The sequence below is a fragment of the Sapajus apella genome, unplaced genomic scaffold, assembly GCF_009761245.1.
Source record: "Sapajus apella isolate SASKATOON/1434 unplaced genomic scaffold, GSC_monkey_1.0 scaffold41, whole genome shotgun sequence".
Lineage (NCBI taxonomy): Eukaryota > Metazoa > Chordata > Mammalia > Primates > Cebidae > Sapajus > Sapajus apella.
In genome coordinates, this window is record NW_022436981.1 from 19,083,491 (window position 1) to 19,098,428 (window position 14,938).

General features: G+C 34.5%; 1 protein-coding gene across 1 annotated transcript in view; it reads right to left on the bottom strand.

Moving 5' to 3' along the window:
• The window catches only part of LOC116565901 (protein eyes shut homolog), a 774,713-nt gene that overhangs the window by 674,948 nt on the left and 84,827 nt on the right, over nt 1–14,938 (bottom strand). The window contains exons 4-5 of the mRNA XM_032299846.1: nt 6,159–6,255; nt 5,869–5,976 (exon numbers count right to left, since the gene is read on the bottom strand). Of these exons, the coding sequence (XP_032155737.1) occupies nt 5,869–5,976; nt 6,159–6,255 (205 nt within the window). The remainder of the gene's footprint in view (nt 1–5,868; nt 5,977–6,158; nt 6,256–14,938) is intronic.

The following is a 14,938-nucleotide window of genomic DNA, read 5'->3' on the forward strand; positions in this document are numbered from 1 at the left end:
ACAGCTAGAATCTACAAAGAACTAAAGGAGATTTACAAGAAAAAGACAAACAAGCCCATTTAAAAGTGGGCAAAGGATATGAAGAGACACTCTTCAAAAGAAGACATTTATGCAGCCAACAAACATATGAAAAAATGATCATCTTCTCTTGTCATTAGAGAAATGTAAATCAAAACCACATTGAGATACCATCTCACACCAGTTAGAATGGCACTCATTAAAAAATCAGGAGACAACAGATGCTGGAGAGGATGTGGAGAAATAGTAATACCTTTACACTGTTGGTGGGAGTGTAAATCATTTCAACCATTGTGGAAGACATGAGGTGATTCCTCAAGGATCTAGATACAGAAATTCCACTTGGCTCAGCAATTCCATTACTGGGTATATAACCAAAGGATTATAAATCATTCTACAATAAAGACACATGCACAGGTATGTTCATTGCGGCACTGTTTACAATAGCAAAGACCTGGAACCAACCCAAATGCCAATCAATGATAGATTGGATAAAGAAGATGTGGCACATATACACCATGGAATACTATGCAGCCATAAAAAAGGATGAGTTCATGTCCTTTGTAGGGACAAGGATCAATCTGAAAATCATAATTCTCAGCAAACTGACACAAGAACAGAAAACCAAACATCTCATATTCTCCCTCTTAGGTAGGTGTTGAGCAATGAGAACACATGCACATAGGGAGGGGAACATCACACACTGGTGGAGGGACAGTGGGGGTGGGGACCTTTGGGAGGGGTAACATTGGAAGAAATGCCTGAGGTAGGTGACAGGGCGATGGGGGCAGCAAACCACCGTGGCAGGTGTGTATCTATGCAACAATCCTGCAAGATCTGCACATGTACTCCAGAACTTAAAATATAGTTACAAAAAGAAGAAAGTAAGTATTGAAAGTTACAGGGGTGGTGATTTAACATTCTTAAAACAAATAATTTTGAACCCAGAATTTCATACCCAGCCAAACTAAGTTTCATAAGTGAAGAATAAATAGAATCCTTTACAGACAAAAAAATGCTGAGGGAATTTGTCACCACCAGGCCTGTCTTACAAGAGCTCCTGAAGGAAGCACTAAATATGGAAAGGAAAAACCTGTACCATCCACTGCAAAAACAATGCAAAATGTAAAGACCATTGACATTATGAAGAAACTACCTCAACTAATGGGCAAAATAACCAGCTAGCATCAGAATGACAGGATGAAATTCACCTATAACAATATTAATCTTAAATTTAAATGGTCTAAATGCCCCAATTAAAAGGTACAGGCTGGCAAATTGGATAGTCAAGACCCATTGGTGTGCTGTATTCAGGAGACATATATCATGTACAAAGACACATATTGGTTCAAAATAAAGGAATGGAAGAATATTTACCAAGAAAATGGAAAGAAAAAAAAAAGCAGTGATTGCAATCCTGGTCTGTGATAAAAAGCATTTTAAACCAACACACATCAGAAAAGGCAAAGAGGGGCATTACATAATGGTAAAGAGATCAATGCAACAAGAAGAGCTAACTATCCTAAATATATATGTGCCCAATACAGGAGCACTCAGATTCATAAAGCAAGTTCTTAGAGACATAAGCTCCCACACAATAATAGTGAGAGAATATAACACCACACTGTCAATATTATATAGATCAATGAGACAGAAAATTAACAAGGATATTTAGAACTTGAACTCAGCTCTGGACCAAGCAGACCTAATAGACATCTCCAGAACTCCCCACACCAAATCCACAGAATATACATTCTTCTCAGCACCATGTAGCACTTATTCAAAATTGGACATAATTGGAAGTAAAACACTCCTTAATAAATGCAAAAGAATGGAAATCATAACAACCATCTCTCAGACCACAGTGCAATCAAATTAGAACTCAGGATTAAGGAACTCACTCAAAACTGCACAACTACATGGAAACTGAACAACCTGTTCCTCAATGACTACTGGGAAAATAATGAAATTAAGGCAGAAATAAATAAATTATTTGAAACCAATGATATCAAAGACAAGACCTAACAAAATCTCTGGGACACCACTAAAGCAGTGTTTAGAGAAAAATTTATAGCACTAACTGTCCATAGGAGAAAGTGGGAAAGATCTAAAATTGACTCCCTACCTTCACAATGAAAATAACTAGAGAAGCAAGAGCAAACAAATTCAAAAGCTAGCAGAAGAAAAGAAATAACTAAGATCAGCACAGACTGAGGTAGATACATGAAAAACCCTTCAAAAAATCAATGAATCCAGGAGCTGGTTTTTTGAAAAGATTAACAAAATAGCCTGATAGCCAGAACAATAAAGGAGAAAAGAAAGAAGAATCAAATAGACACAATAAAAAATAATAAAGAGGAGATCACCACTGATTCCACATAAACACAAACTACCACCCAAGAATACTATACATACCTCTACCCAATTAAATGAGAAAATCTAGAAGAAATGGATAAATTCCTGGACACATACACCCTCCCAAGACTAAACCAGGAAGAAGTCAAATCCCTGAATAGACCAATAACAAGTTCTGAAATTAAGGCAGTAATTAATACCCTACCAACCGAAAAGAGTCTAGGACCAGACAGATGCATGGACAAATTCTGTAAGGGGTACAAAGACAAGTTGGTACCATTCCTTCTGAAACTATTCCAAACAATAGAAAAATAGTGACTCTTCCCTAACTCATTTTATGAGGCCAGCGTCATCCTGATACCAAAACCTGGCAGAAACACAACAAAAAAAGAGAATTTCAAGCCAATTACCCTGATGAACATCAGTGCAAAAATCCTCAAAAAAATACTGACAAACTGAATCCAGCCGCACATTAAACAGCTTATCCACCATGATCAAGTCAGCTTCATCCCCGGGATGCAAGACTGGTTCAACATATACAAATCAATAAACATAATCCATCACATAAACAGAACCAATGACAAAAACCACATGATAATCTCAATAGATGCAGAAAAGGCCTTTGATAAAATTCAATGCCTCTTTATACTAAAAACACTCAGTAAAACAGGTATTCATGAAACATATCTCAAAATAATAAGAGCTGTTCATGACAAACCCACAGCAAATATACTAAATGGGTAATAGCTGGAAGCATTCCCTTTGAAAAATGGCACAAGACAAGGATGCCCTCACTCACTACTCTTAACATGGTATTGGAAGTTCTGGCCAGGGCAATCAGGCAACGGAAAGAAATAAAGAGTATTCAAATAGGAAGAGAAGAAATCAAATTGTCTCTGATTGCAGAAAACATTATTATATATTTAGAAAACCCTATTGTCTCAGCCCCAAATCTCCTTAAGCTGATAAGCAACTTGAGCAGTGTTAGTATACAAAATCAATGTTCAAATATCACAAGCATTCCTATACATCAATAATAGACAAACAGAGAGCCAAATCCGGAGTGAACTCCCATTCACAATTGCTACAAAGAGAATAAAGTACCTAGGAACACAGCTTACAAGGGATTTGAAGAACCCCTTCAAGGAGAACTACAAGGCTCTGCTCAAGAAAATAAGAGAAGATACAAACAAACGAAAAAGCATTTTATGTTCATGGATAGAAAGAATCAATATTGTAAAAATGGCCATACTGCCCAAAGTAAATTATAGATTCAACACTATTCCCATCAAGTTCCCATTTAAATTAGAAAAACCTACTTTAAATTTCACATGGAACCAAAAAAGAGCCCATATAGCCAAGACAACTCTAAGCAAAAAGAACATATCTGGAGGCATCATATTACCTGACTTCAAACTATAATACAAGGCTACAGTAACCAAAAGAGCATGGTACTAGTACTAAAACAGATATATAGACCCATGGAAAGGAAAAGATGCCTCAGAAATAACACATCTACAACCATCTGATCTTTGCCAAACTTGACAAAAACAAGCAATTGGGAAAATGATTCCCTATTTAATAAATGGTGCTGGGAAAACTGGCTAGTCATATGCAGAAAAGTAAAACTGGACCCCTTGCTTACACCTTATACAAAAATTAACCAAGATAGATTAAAGATTTAAACATAAGACTTAAAACCATAAAAACCCTAGAAGAAAATCTAGGCAATACCATTCAGAACATAGGCATGGGCAAAGAATTCATGATTAACACCAAAAGCAATGGCAACAAAAGCCAAAATTGACGAATTGGTTCTAATTAAACTAAAAAGCTTATGTACAACAAAAGAAACTATCAACAGATTGAACAGGCAACCTACAGAAGGGGAGAAAATTTTTGCAATCTGTCTATCTGACAAAGGGCTAATACCTAGAATCTACAAGGAACATAAACAAATGTACGAGAAAAAAAAAAAACAAAAAAAAAAACAACCCCTTCAAAATGTAGGTGAAGGATATAAACAGACACTTTTCAAAAGAAGACATTTATGCAGCCAACAAACATGAAAAAGAGCTCATCATCATTAGGTATTTGAGAAATGCAAATCAAAACCACAATGAGATAACATTTCAAGCCAGTTAGAATAGAGATCATTAAACAGTCAGGAAACAGATGCTGGTGAGTATGTTGAGAAATAGGAACATTTTTACACTGTTGATGGGAGTATAAATTAGTTCAACCATTGCGGAAGACAGTGTGGCGATTCCTCAAGGATCTGGAACTAGAAATATCATATGACCCAGCAATCTCATGACAGTGTATATACCCAAATGATTATAACTCATTCTATTATAAAGAAACATCCACATGTATATTTATTACAGTACTATTCACAATAGCAAAGATTTGAAACTAACCCATATGCCCATCAATGTTAGACTGGATAAAGAAAATGTGGCACATGCACACCATGAAATACTATGCAGTCATAAAATAGAATGAGTTCATGTCCTTTGCAGGGACATGGATGATGCTGGAAACCATTATTCTCAGCAAACAAACACAGAAACAGAAAACAAAACACCGCATGTTCTCATTCATAAGTAGGAGTTGAAAAATGAGAACATATGGTCACAGGGATCAAACATCACATGTGAGATCTCTCTCTCTGGCCCCCCACACCTCTCTTTCTCTACCTATATATATATGGCAGATGCCATATTTAGTCATTTCTAGAAAGGCAAAATTAAATATCTCAAAATGTATATAAAATTATTCAAATTCATTTTATCATAAGAATGCAGGGAGACTACGATATGATACAATTCTACACAAAGCCTAAAATATTCTAATAATGCCAATAAAAACAGTTTTTCACTGTTTTTAAGAGTGCAGAAATTGTATTTTCCAAATGAAATTAAAAAATAATTGTGATTTAGTAAATGTGACAATGTTTACACAATAATTCAACAAGTCTATTTCTAGGTATGTAACCTAGGATAGTACTAGTGCTTGTGTACTTAGAGAAATATTTGAAAACTTTAATGTCATTGTAGGTAAGACAAAGGAAGTAAATAGCCCGAATATCTATAACCAGTAGAATGATAGATAAATGTTGGCATATTTTGAAGATGAAATATTCTATAAAATGAGCAACAGATACATGCATCAACAGGAATTACAAATATTATGTTCAACATTTTCAGGAGACTATACACAATATTATTTTACCTATTTAACATGGAAACTAAAGAGCATTTTATTCAGGCATACATACAAACAAAATTATAAACTAATGGCAAGGGTGGTGAATAAAAATCTGAGAATTTTGAGATAATTGATTGGGTGATTGAAATGAAGATGTACTGGTACAAGCACAAATGTATCAGTAGTGATCAGTTACCTTAGTTATATAATAGGCACATATGTGCTCATTTTATTATTTGTTGAATTTCACATATCAAATAAATTTAATCAAAAGTAGCTTCTAACCTGTTTGTCAGATCCACACATGTTCCATTATTTTTGCAAGGTTCAGAGGAGCATTCATTAATTTCAATTTCACATAAAGATCCAGAAAACCCAGGTCTGCAAATACACCTTTTAAACATAAAATTTAGTAACTCCATTAGTATAGATGTATAAAATCAATGCTTAAATGAATTACAGCATGGCAAGTTTTCAGTAAGCATAAACGTTGCTTAATTTATCTATTAAAATTCTATACCTAGAATTATCTAGACACATAAACATGTATCTAGATACTTTTTAGTTTTCTGTACCTGAAATTGTTGACCATAGCTTCACAGTCACCATAACCCTGGCAGGGAAGGAAGAGGCAGTCATTCACATCAATTTCACAGTGTTTACCTTCAAATTCTGCAAAGAGTATGAGATAAGTATGGATGAGCAATTCTTATGAAGTAAAAAACATCAGAATCAATGGTAGTCTAAAGAATACGCTCATAATGGAGGTTAAAAAAAGAAAAAGAAAATAATTAATCTCAAGCTTCTCATAAAACTCCATTTCACATAATGTGTGCATAAAAAAATGCCAGTTTCTTGATTAATTAGTTCAAATGAAAGAATCAAGGGAGCAATACTTTACTAAATCCCCTGAGAAGGTAGAGATGTTGCTAATGTTGCTGTTGTTTTAAGGTATTTAAATGTTTGAATAGGAAAAATTGAAATGATCTGGAAAGCAAATGAATTAATGTGATGACCAATCTCAAAGTAAAATGGAGCTTCAATGATCAAATTTATTCCAGGCAGTTAACAGATGAGGCAAATTACTTAATTGCTTTTTATATCCAAGTGATTCAAAGAAAACAAATTATTTTGATTCATAGCTACATAATCAGTCATCCATTTAAACACAGGCTGATATTTAAAAAATGAACGTAAAAGAAAATTTTACAGGCTGATAAAAGAGGCAGTTTTAAGTATTCCAACAGATTTGTGTCAGAAAAAACCTGCATTATATCACTTTTTAAAATACAATTAAATATATTAGTATTTATAGTAACCAGTTAAACAACTATATGGTTATATATTAACCATAATAAAATATACGCTTAAAACCATTTTTCTTGTTAATTTCTTTTTCTGTACCAGTTCAAAAACATAGGAAACAAGAGTTCCATTTCTTCTGCTTTTTCAGTGATATTACCAAGTACTAAATAAATGCAGCAACATGATACAATATTATAAATGTCAATATGCAGTCAGACTAATTTAGTTTGAGGAACAAAGGGTCATTTGAGTTAATTTAAGAAAACTATATTCACTGTTTGCATACACAGACTGGAATTGGGACTGAGAAGCATTAAAAGGGAAACAAAGTCTAGCTACCCAGGAATGGCTGACTTCCTTTCATAGTACCTGTCCTTTATCCTTCTCCTATCACTTTTTCTTCTCTTTCTATCACAAATATTTCAGCATGTTCAGTTTCAAATCACTTGCAATGTTGGCATGCGAGTGACAAAATACAGCATCATTGGTCTCTATGTATATATTATGACATTTCATCTTCAACACCTATTGTTCAATGAAAAATTCTCTCGGTATTTTCTCACTCAGATTCCTACAATAGAACATGGAATTGACTGCCCTAATTCATCTTTTCACATCATACCATGCCACAGCCATTGCCATTCTCTGTGGTATCTACCATTGGATCAAACTGCAAACTTGCCTCTCGATGCAATTTAACAGGGAGATTGGTGTTATATCTTACAAAATCTGGCAGCCTCTTTGGTAGGATATGATATGGAAAACAAAAATTACTTATTCCAAAAGAAAACAAAAAAGAAAAATAAACAAAGTACAGATACAACAAATAGAAAACAAATAGCTAAATGGTGTATTTAAAGCCACACATATAAAAATTACATTAAATATGATTTTAAAAACTCCAATTAAAAGGTAGACACAAACTAAATAACAGAAGAAACCACATAATATCTAAAAGGAATTTATTTAAAACATAATGATAGGTTAACATTTAAAAGATGGAATGATTATATACTATGAAACACTAATTGTAAGAAAGTTGGGGTGCTTATGTGTCTAGCAGGCCAAGTGGTTTTCGTGTCAAGCAATATTTTTAATTTTCCTTATTTTTCTTACTCAATTCTCAGAGCCTGCAAATGAATCTCTGAAGTTACATTTCTGCAATTCATTCATATGATAGATGTTACATTGTCGGTATTAGAAACAAAATTAAATGAGTTACCTCCAAGTTAATAGGCTCTCCTCACTTTAGGTGAGAAAACTGTAATTGTTCCAACATGCTTCATCATTCTTGGATCACCATTGCTATTTTCTATATTTAGGTTGTAAGTGTCACAGTACAGTTATAAACAACTTGGATTCTATTTGCAAAAGATGTTTAATTCTTTAAATATTTGATTGTAGTTCGATTTTTCACAAATTAAAAATTTAGAAAGTTAGATCCATTTCACCATTCCTACTTTAAGCCTGGTTAGTTTTCTCTGGAAGGAGGGCATTTTGACACTGAAATGACTCTTAAAAATGTTCTGTTAAGGCAGTGGAACTCAGGGGCACTGACTGGCTATAAAGAAATGCCAGCAAGCCTCCATGATTTCAGCTGTGCTGATGAATCAGAACACTCAGGGCGCAGGACCTTGGATAGCTCACAGGATAACCTTGTTTCCCGTGATTTTGCTGTATTCATTAAGTTTGACATTTCTGAGATGGAGTTTTGTTACCAACCAGCAACATATGTCAATGGGTTGAGGAAATGAGATTGCTAAAATGCAGTAGATATTGGCAGAAAAAAAAAGTATATGTGGATTGCATTCAAAATTAACCAAAGCTTTGCTGAGAGAGCTTACGTTTTAAGGATTTTATGAGTGAAATGTATATACAGTCATGAGCTGCATAAGAACATTTTGGTTAATGACAGACCACATTTCTAATGACAATGATCTACAAGATTATAATGGACATATAAATGCAGCAGGCTATATCATCTGGGTTTGTGTCAGTACACTCTAAGTAGTTCATACAACAAAATTGCCTAGTGATACATTTTTCAGGATACCCCCTTTTGTAAGCAATCCATGACTGTGTACTTAATCCCAAACTGCATATTCTATAATTCTTGGTGTTAGAAGTTGATGTTCATTTCTGTGAAGGGTACCCGTTTTGAATATATGAAGTTACAGCTAAAAGACTATTCAAACAGAAAGTTTACTGAAATAATTTTATTCTGTTCCCCTGTTCTTTATTCCTACTCAGCACTATCTGGTTGACTCTATTTTGATAATTGCAGTGAGTTCTTTACATGCATAACAGTGAAGCATTTTCAAATGGATACTGTCTTGATCCTTTTCTTACACTGTCTCATCTGTGTATCGCTATAGCAAATACACATGAATGGTTAGTAAATGACATTATTTGTATGCTTCTTCACTCGCTCCTCCAAAATACACGAAATTAAATTTTAAAGCCTACTGTTCAAATTTAAGATCTAAACCCATGTGGATTGTAGGTATTATTTTAAAAATCATTTATTTTTTTTTCTAACAAATTCAGCCTTTTTGCACTTTGTGCTCTAGAAGGTATTATATGGAACACAGTACATTAACAATAGTGAAATTTTTATAAAAACATTTTACATAGCATTTTATCTTTCAGGACTATATTTTAACAACGTTCACTTTGGAATTGGTATTAGTTGGAGTAATTTGAAATGAATGTGAACAGAGAAAAAAAAACTAGTGTATATCATAGCATGAATTCAAACAAGGTAGTTAAAAATCATATATTCTTAAATAAAAACTAGAACTCTTAATGTTGTTTTTCTTTCAAAAGTATTATTTCTATTTATTCTTGATTAAATAATCTAATTTTTCTGAATTTAAAAGCTTGATAAAAAGAAAACAAAAAAAGATCTCAGGCCGGGCGCCGTGGCTCAAGCCTGTAATCCCAGCACTTTGGGAGGCCGAGGCGGGTGGATCACGAGGTCAAGAGATAGAGACCATCCTGGTCAACATGGTGAAACCCCATCTCTACTAAAAATACAAAAAATTAGCTGGGCATGGTGGTGCATGACTGTAATCCCAGCTACTCAGGAGGTTGAGGCAGGAGAATTGCCTAAACCCAGGAGGCGGAGGTTGCGGTGAGCCGAGATCGCGCCATTGCACTCCAGCCTGGGTAACAAGAGCGAAACTCCATCTCAAAAAAAAAAAAAAAAAGATCTCAGAAGTTTCCATTGGCAAGTCAGACTTTAAAAAAATGTTATTTAAAAATATTTGTATTCAAATATTAACATTTTCTAAAATAATTAGCCAATATAAAAAATTCTTCAAATTTAACTTTAAAAACTATGAAATAAGCATATAAAATATTTCCAATAGTCCCTGAGATTTTTAACACTTATTTCTAAAGCGCACTTAAAGAATAGAAAAGCCAAGATTTTAGAATGTAATAAATATTTAACATGTTTAACGTTTAATTATTCATGTGTCTTCTTTAAGGAATTTTCTAAATTCAAATTTGTACAACTATTAACCTTAATAGGTATGCGCTACAACATGGGTACATGTTTTTAATTGTCAACAGGAGTAATTTCTAATTTAGACAAACTATTTTGTCAAATGACACATTTATTTGGCACTTGTAATTGTATACCTTAGGTAATGTGAAATTACCATAATGATGGTATATATACTGAGTAATAGACACATTTAAATGCAACTACTTGTCTCCCCTGATACTACAATTCCATCAAGCTTAGGCTCCCAATTGTAAATCAATAGCAAATGTAAATGATCTGATTCTGTTTTCACTACAGCACCTTGCAAGGCATCTTTGCCACATTTTAATTCTGTCATTTAAAGAAACATTTGTTCCTTTCACCTTGAAGACATACAAAGTGGCTATTTTAGAAACTAAGCTTTTTATATGAAATTAAAACATATTTGATAGCATAATTTTTTGCCTATAAACTGAGAAAATAGTAATTCAAAGTAGAAAGATAAAGAATCATTTATAAAAAGAACATTAGTAAAGAAATGTATATCGATAGTTAAATAATTTCCTATCTTTTAACTAGACACACACATGCCAAAATAATTCTCTGTATGGCAAAAAAACACATTTTCATGCATTTCCTTTGAAGTCATCTTTACCTTCTTAATCTTCATGTGGTTTTGTGATTATTATTATTATTATTAAAGACAAGTTCTTGTTCTGTTGCCCAAGCTGAAGTGCAGTGGTGAGATCATAGCTCACAGTGACCCTAAACTCCTGGGTTCTAGTGATCCCTCCTGCTTTAGCCTCCTTAGCAGTTAGGACTACAGGGATGAACAACCATGCACAGCTAACTAAAAAAAAAAAAGTACAGATAGGAGGTCTAGAGCTGGTCTGGAGCTCTTGCCTCAAGCAATTCTTCTGCCTCAGTTTCCTAAAGTGCTGGGATTACAAGTGTGAGCTATTGGAGCCAGCCCTCAAGTGATATATTTTATATTTGATTTCTACCAGCTTAATGTTGAAACCACTTTATTCAACCTTTGCCCATTTAATTAAGTCTTTGCCTTCACTCTATGTTTTAGCCATTACTCTACTGTTTATAAACAATATAAATAAAAACACAAACTTAGTTAAGAAGTGAGATTTATTGGTAACCCAGCTGGGAGGGATACCAGGTTGCTCACAAAATTGAAGAGAGAACTGTAAGCTCTGCCAGGATTCCTTCTTCCCCAAACACTTCTACCCTACTAGATACAGATTATCTCCACATGAAGAGAACATGGTAGTTGACTCTGCCAATTGAAAACCTCTGGCAGAAAGAAAAGGTCTCTTCTCTCAGCATGATTTCCAAAGAAGGGCTCTGAATGCCAATATTCCAGTCACATGCATGCCCAGACTTAGGTAAATCATCATTACCAGGGGGATGGAATTTACTACATGTCTTAGCTTGGGCTCCTTAAAAAAAAAAACAAACAAAAAAAAAACTGAGATAATGATTTTCTCACAAGTAGTTTATTTAAGAGGTGATCCCATTGCAAGGGAGTGGAAAATAAAGCAGCTTAGGAAGTGGTTTAATGAGCACATAATTGTTCTGGGTAACTGAGGCTTCATTTGCTAGACACAACTAAAAGTTGTCAACAGAAACGAGAAAGCAGTGTATGTATCCAAACCTCTGCAACTCTGTGGGTATTTCTGGCACAAATGTGAAGGTGATGCAGGATTTTTCTGAGCCCCTTCACTGGACTCACAGCAGGGATGCCCCATCTGTCTACTTGACACACTATGCTCAAGCCTTTGGGGGAGGAATCATGTGAGCCAGTGAGTGCAGGAGCTGGCTGGCCCCTCCAGGTGCCGACACAACAGCAAGCTCAATTCAGGTTCCCAGCCAGACCAGGCATGTCACCTTGAGAGGAACATGGTGGCACCCAGGTGATCATGCCTATGACACCAAAGCCCCAGAGAGGGTGGTTCAGTGCTCCTTTCGTTCCACTGTTCACAGACAACGGTGTGTTAGCTGCTCAGTTGGCCCCTTACCTCTTCATATGAGGTGGCTGCCCTCCACTGGGGAGGGCAAAGACCTAGTTGGACAGCCCTTCTAGGTACCCGCACCTCAGTGGGTCCCAAACTCTTGTCCCGTGTCCAAGAGAATGAGGCCATGCAGATGACTGAAGGATGATGAAGGTGGAGAATTTTACTGACTAGTGAAAATAGCTCTCAGAGGAGAGGGAAGCTGAAGAGAGTACAGGAAGAGCAGGTTGTCCTCCCTGAAGTCAGGCTGTCTCTTCCCCAAAGTCAGGTGGTCTTATCTTCTACTGACTGAGTCTGGGTTTTCATAGAAACAGGGTGGGAAGAGCTTGCTGATTGGTTTGTGAGTATGCAAAAGTTAAAGCGAAGACAACACTCAGAGGTGGGTATAACAGTGTACAAAACCAATTAGGAAAGGGCACATATATGAAAAATAGGTAAAGGCTGGGAATCAATCAGAGGAAAGCACTACCAAACAGGAAGGCAAGTTCTCAATCCGGTGTGAGAATTTAACTTGTAGCTTGGCTTTCAGACTTTAAACTGTCACTGGCTTGGAGGTGTTGTTTCACTGGTTACCCCCCGTTATCTACCTAGGCATTGGGCTGCCCCTTGTCACTATCAAAGCCTTGTACAGCATTGTACTTCAATGGTTAATTAACTGGTGTCTCTCTCACTTAAACTTTAAATCCCTTGAGGACATATCTTCACCATGTTTAATTTTTCCAGAACCTATCTCAAGATGATACATCATAGGAAATCAATATAAGTTTGTTGAATCAGTTAATAAAGAATACTTTTTAAATTTCCAGAATACTACCAACATGCAGTTACAAAATAGACATGTATTTGTGTACAGAGTACAGTTTATAGAGGCAAAAAAAACTGGTTCCAATAAATTTCTAGGTGTGTAAATTTATGACATACTAAATAACTCAAGCTAACACTATTGTGGTGTTAAAAAATGTAACCCATTTGTTTACAGAAATCTTATAAAATGTGCATTTCTATGTGTTATTTTTCTATTTATTAAAGCGCTGTTTGTTCCTACAGAAATTGTTCTAAACTAATAAGATTATATAAAATAAACACACTGAATTATTATTGTCACATGCTCTTTTGCCTCCTCATTTTCTTGTAAAGTGTTCACTATTCACAGAATTAATTAATCACCTCAGTTCTAGTCAGAAGACAGAAGCATTGCCCCTTATTTGCCTCACAAACAGGATCACAATAGTTCTGGTGCTTAACTATACCTATAATTTTTAAGTAGCTGACATTGCAAAAAGGAGTAGATTATTTTCATTATATATTTCAATCACACTAACCAAGATAGTTTACCTGCTAGCAGTCTGACATAAACCCCAAAGTATCAGTTATTCTACTTGCTGGTCCTTCAGAGTGAATTTGAATGTCATTTCTAATATAGTTGTTTAACATATAGTCACATTGTTACCCTGGCTGAAATTTTATCTATACTCATATTTATATACTAAGATACCCTAGAGACTGACTAAAAGCTGTGAAAAGAAATTCAGAATTACATATGCGGAATCCTTAGCCCACAAGCCTTAAATTTCCACTCTTATGACCAGTTCTATTTTCGTCAACTGACAAACACCAACAACTTGCAAAGGAATCCATTGGAGATTTCAAGTAGTATCTGTGGATGTTAAGTCTTGGGATTTTTTGTAGTTTTAAATGCTGGTACTTGTGAGAATTAAATTTGATAAAATATTTTCTTTCAAAAGTAATATACTGTCTTTGACATACAACCTATTCTAAATAAAGCTATTAACCCAGGCAAAGCCTCTAAAATGGTACATAGTCAAATTCTTTTGCCTTTATGAGGTAATTTTTAAAAGCAATGTTACAGCCTTTAGTTTTTAATCTGCTATAGAAGTTAAAACTACTAAAGACAATATTACACATTATTACAGTAGTCAGACACGATTTACAGGAACATACTCCACAATTAGGTTTAGAAATATATAGATATATGCTAATTAGTTAAAAAAAGATGTGCAATTCAAATATCTCTTTGTACTGAATTGCAATCACAAAGGAATAAACATAATTCATTGTGTCTACCTGCCACTCCAAAGCACTGATTTGGCTTAAGTACAATAATAAAACATTAAGGGGAAATAAGATTTTATTTACTTAATAATAGTGAAAGCTAAATTCTCCCCATAACGTCTTTGTCATGTACAAGGGGACAGCAGATATCATTACTAGTTCAATATGTGACTAGAAGGTTTTAAAATGTTTCTAAACTTTCTTTCCCTGACCCCATAACAGGAAAAATATATCACTATGTTTTATAAGTTTATTGAATGCATTTATGAAGAGCAAATGAATTTTTTAAATATTAAGGTTTTAAAACAATGCCAATTTTGTAGAAAATTATCTCTGGTGAAAACAAAGGAGATTTATCTAAAGTGAATAAACATACTATTGCCTCTTCTAGAAAATTTATTTAATATTTATACTCTGAGAATTTTTATTGTTTTACTTAGCCTACTTACATTCCCAGAAATAA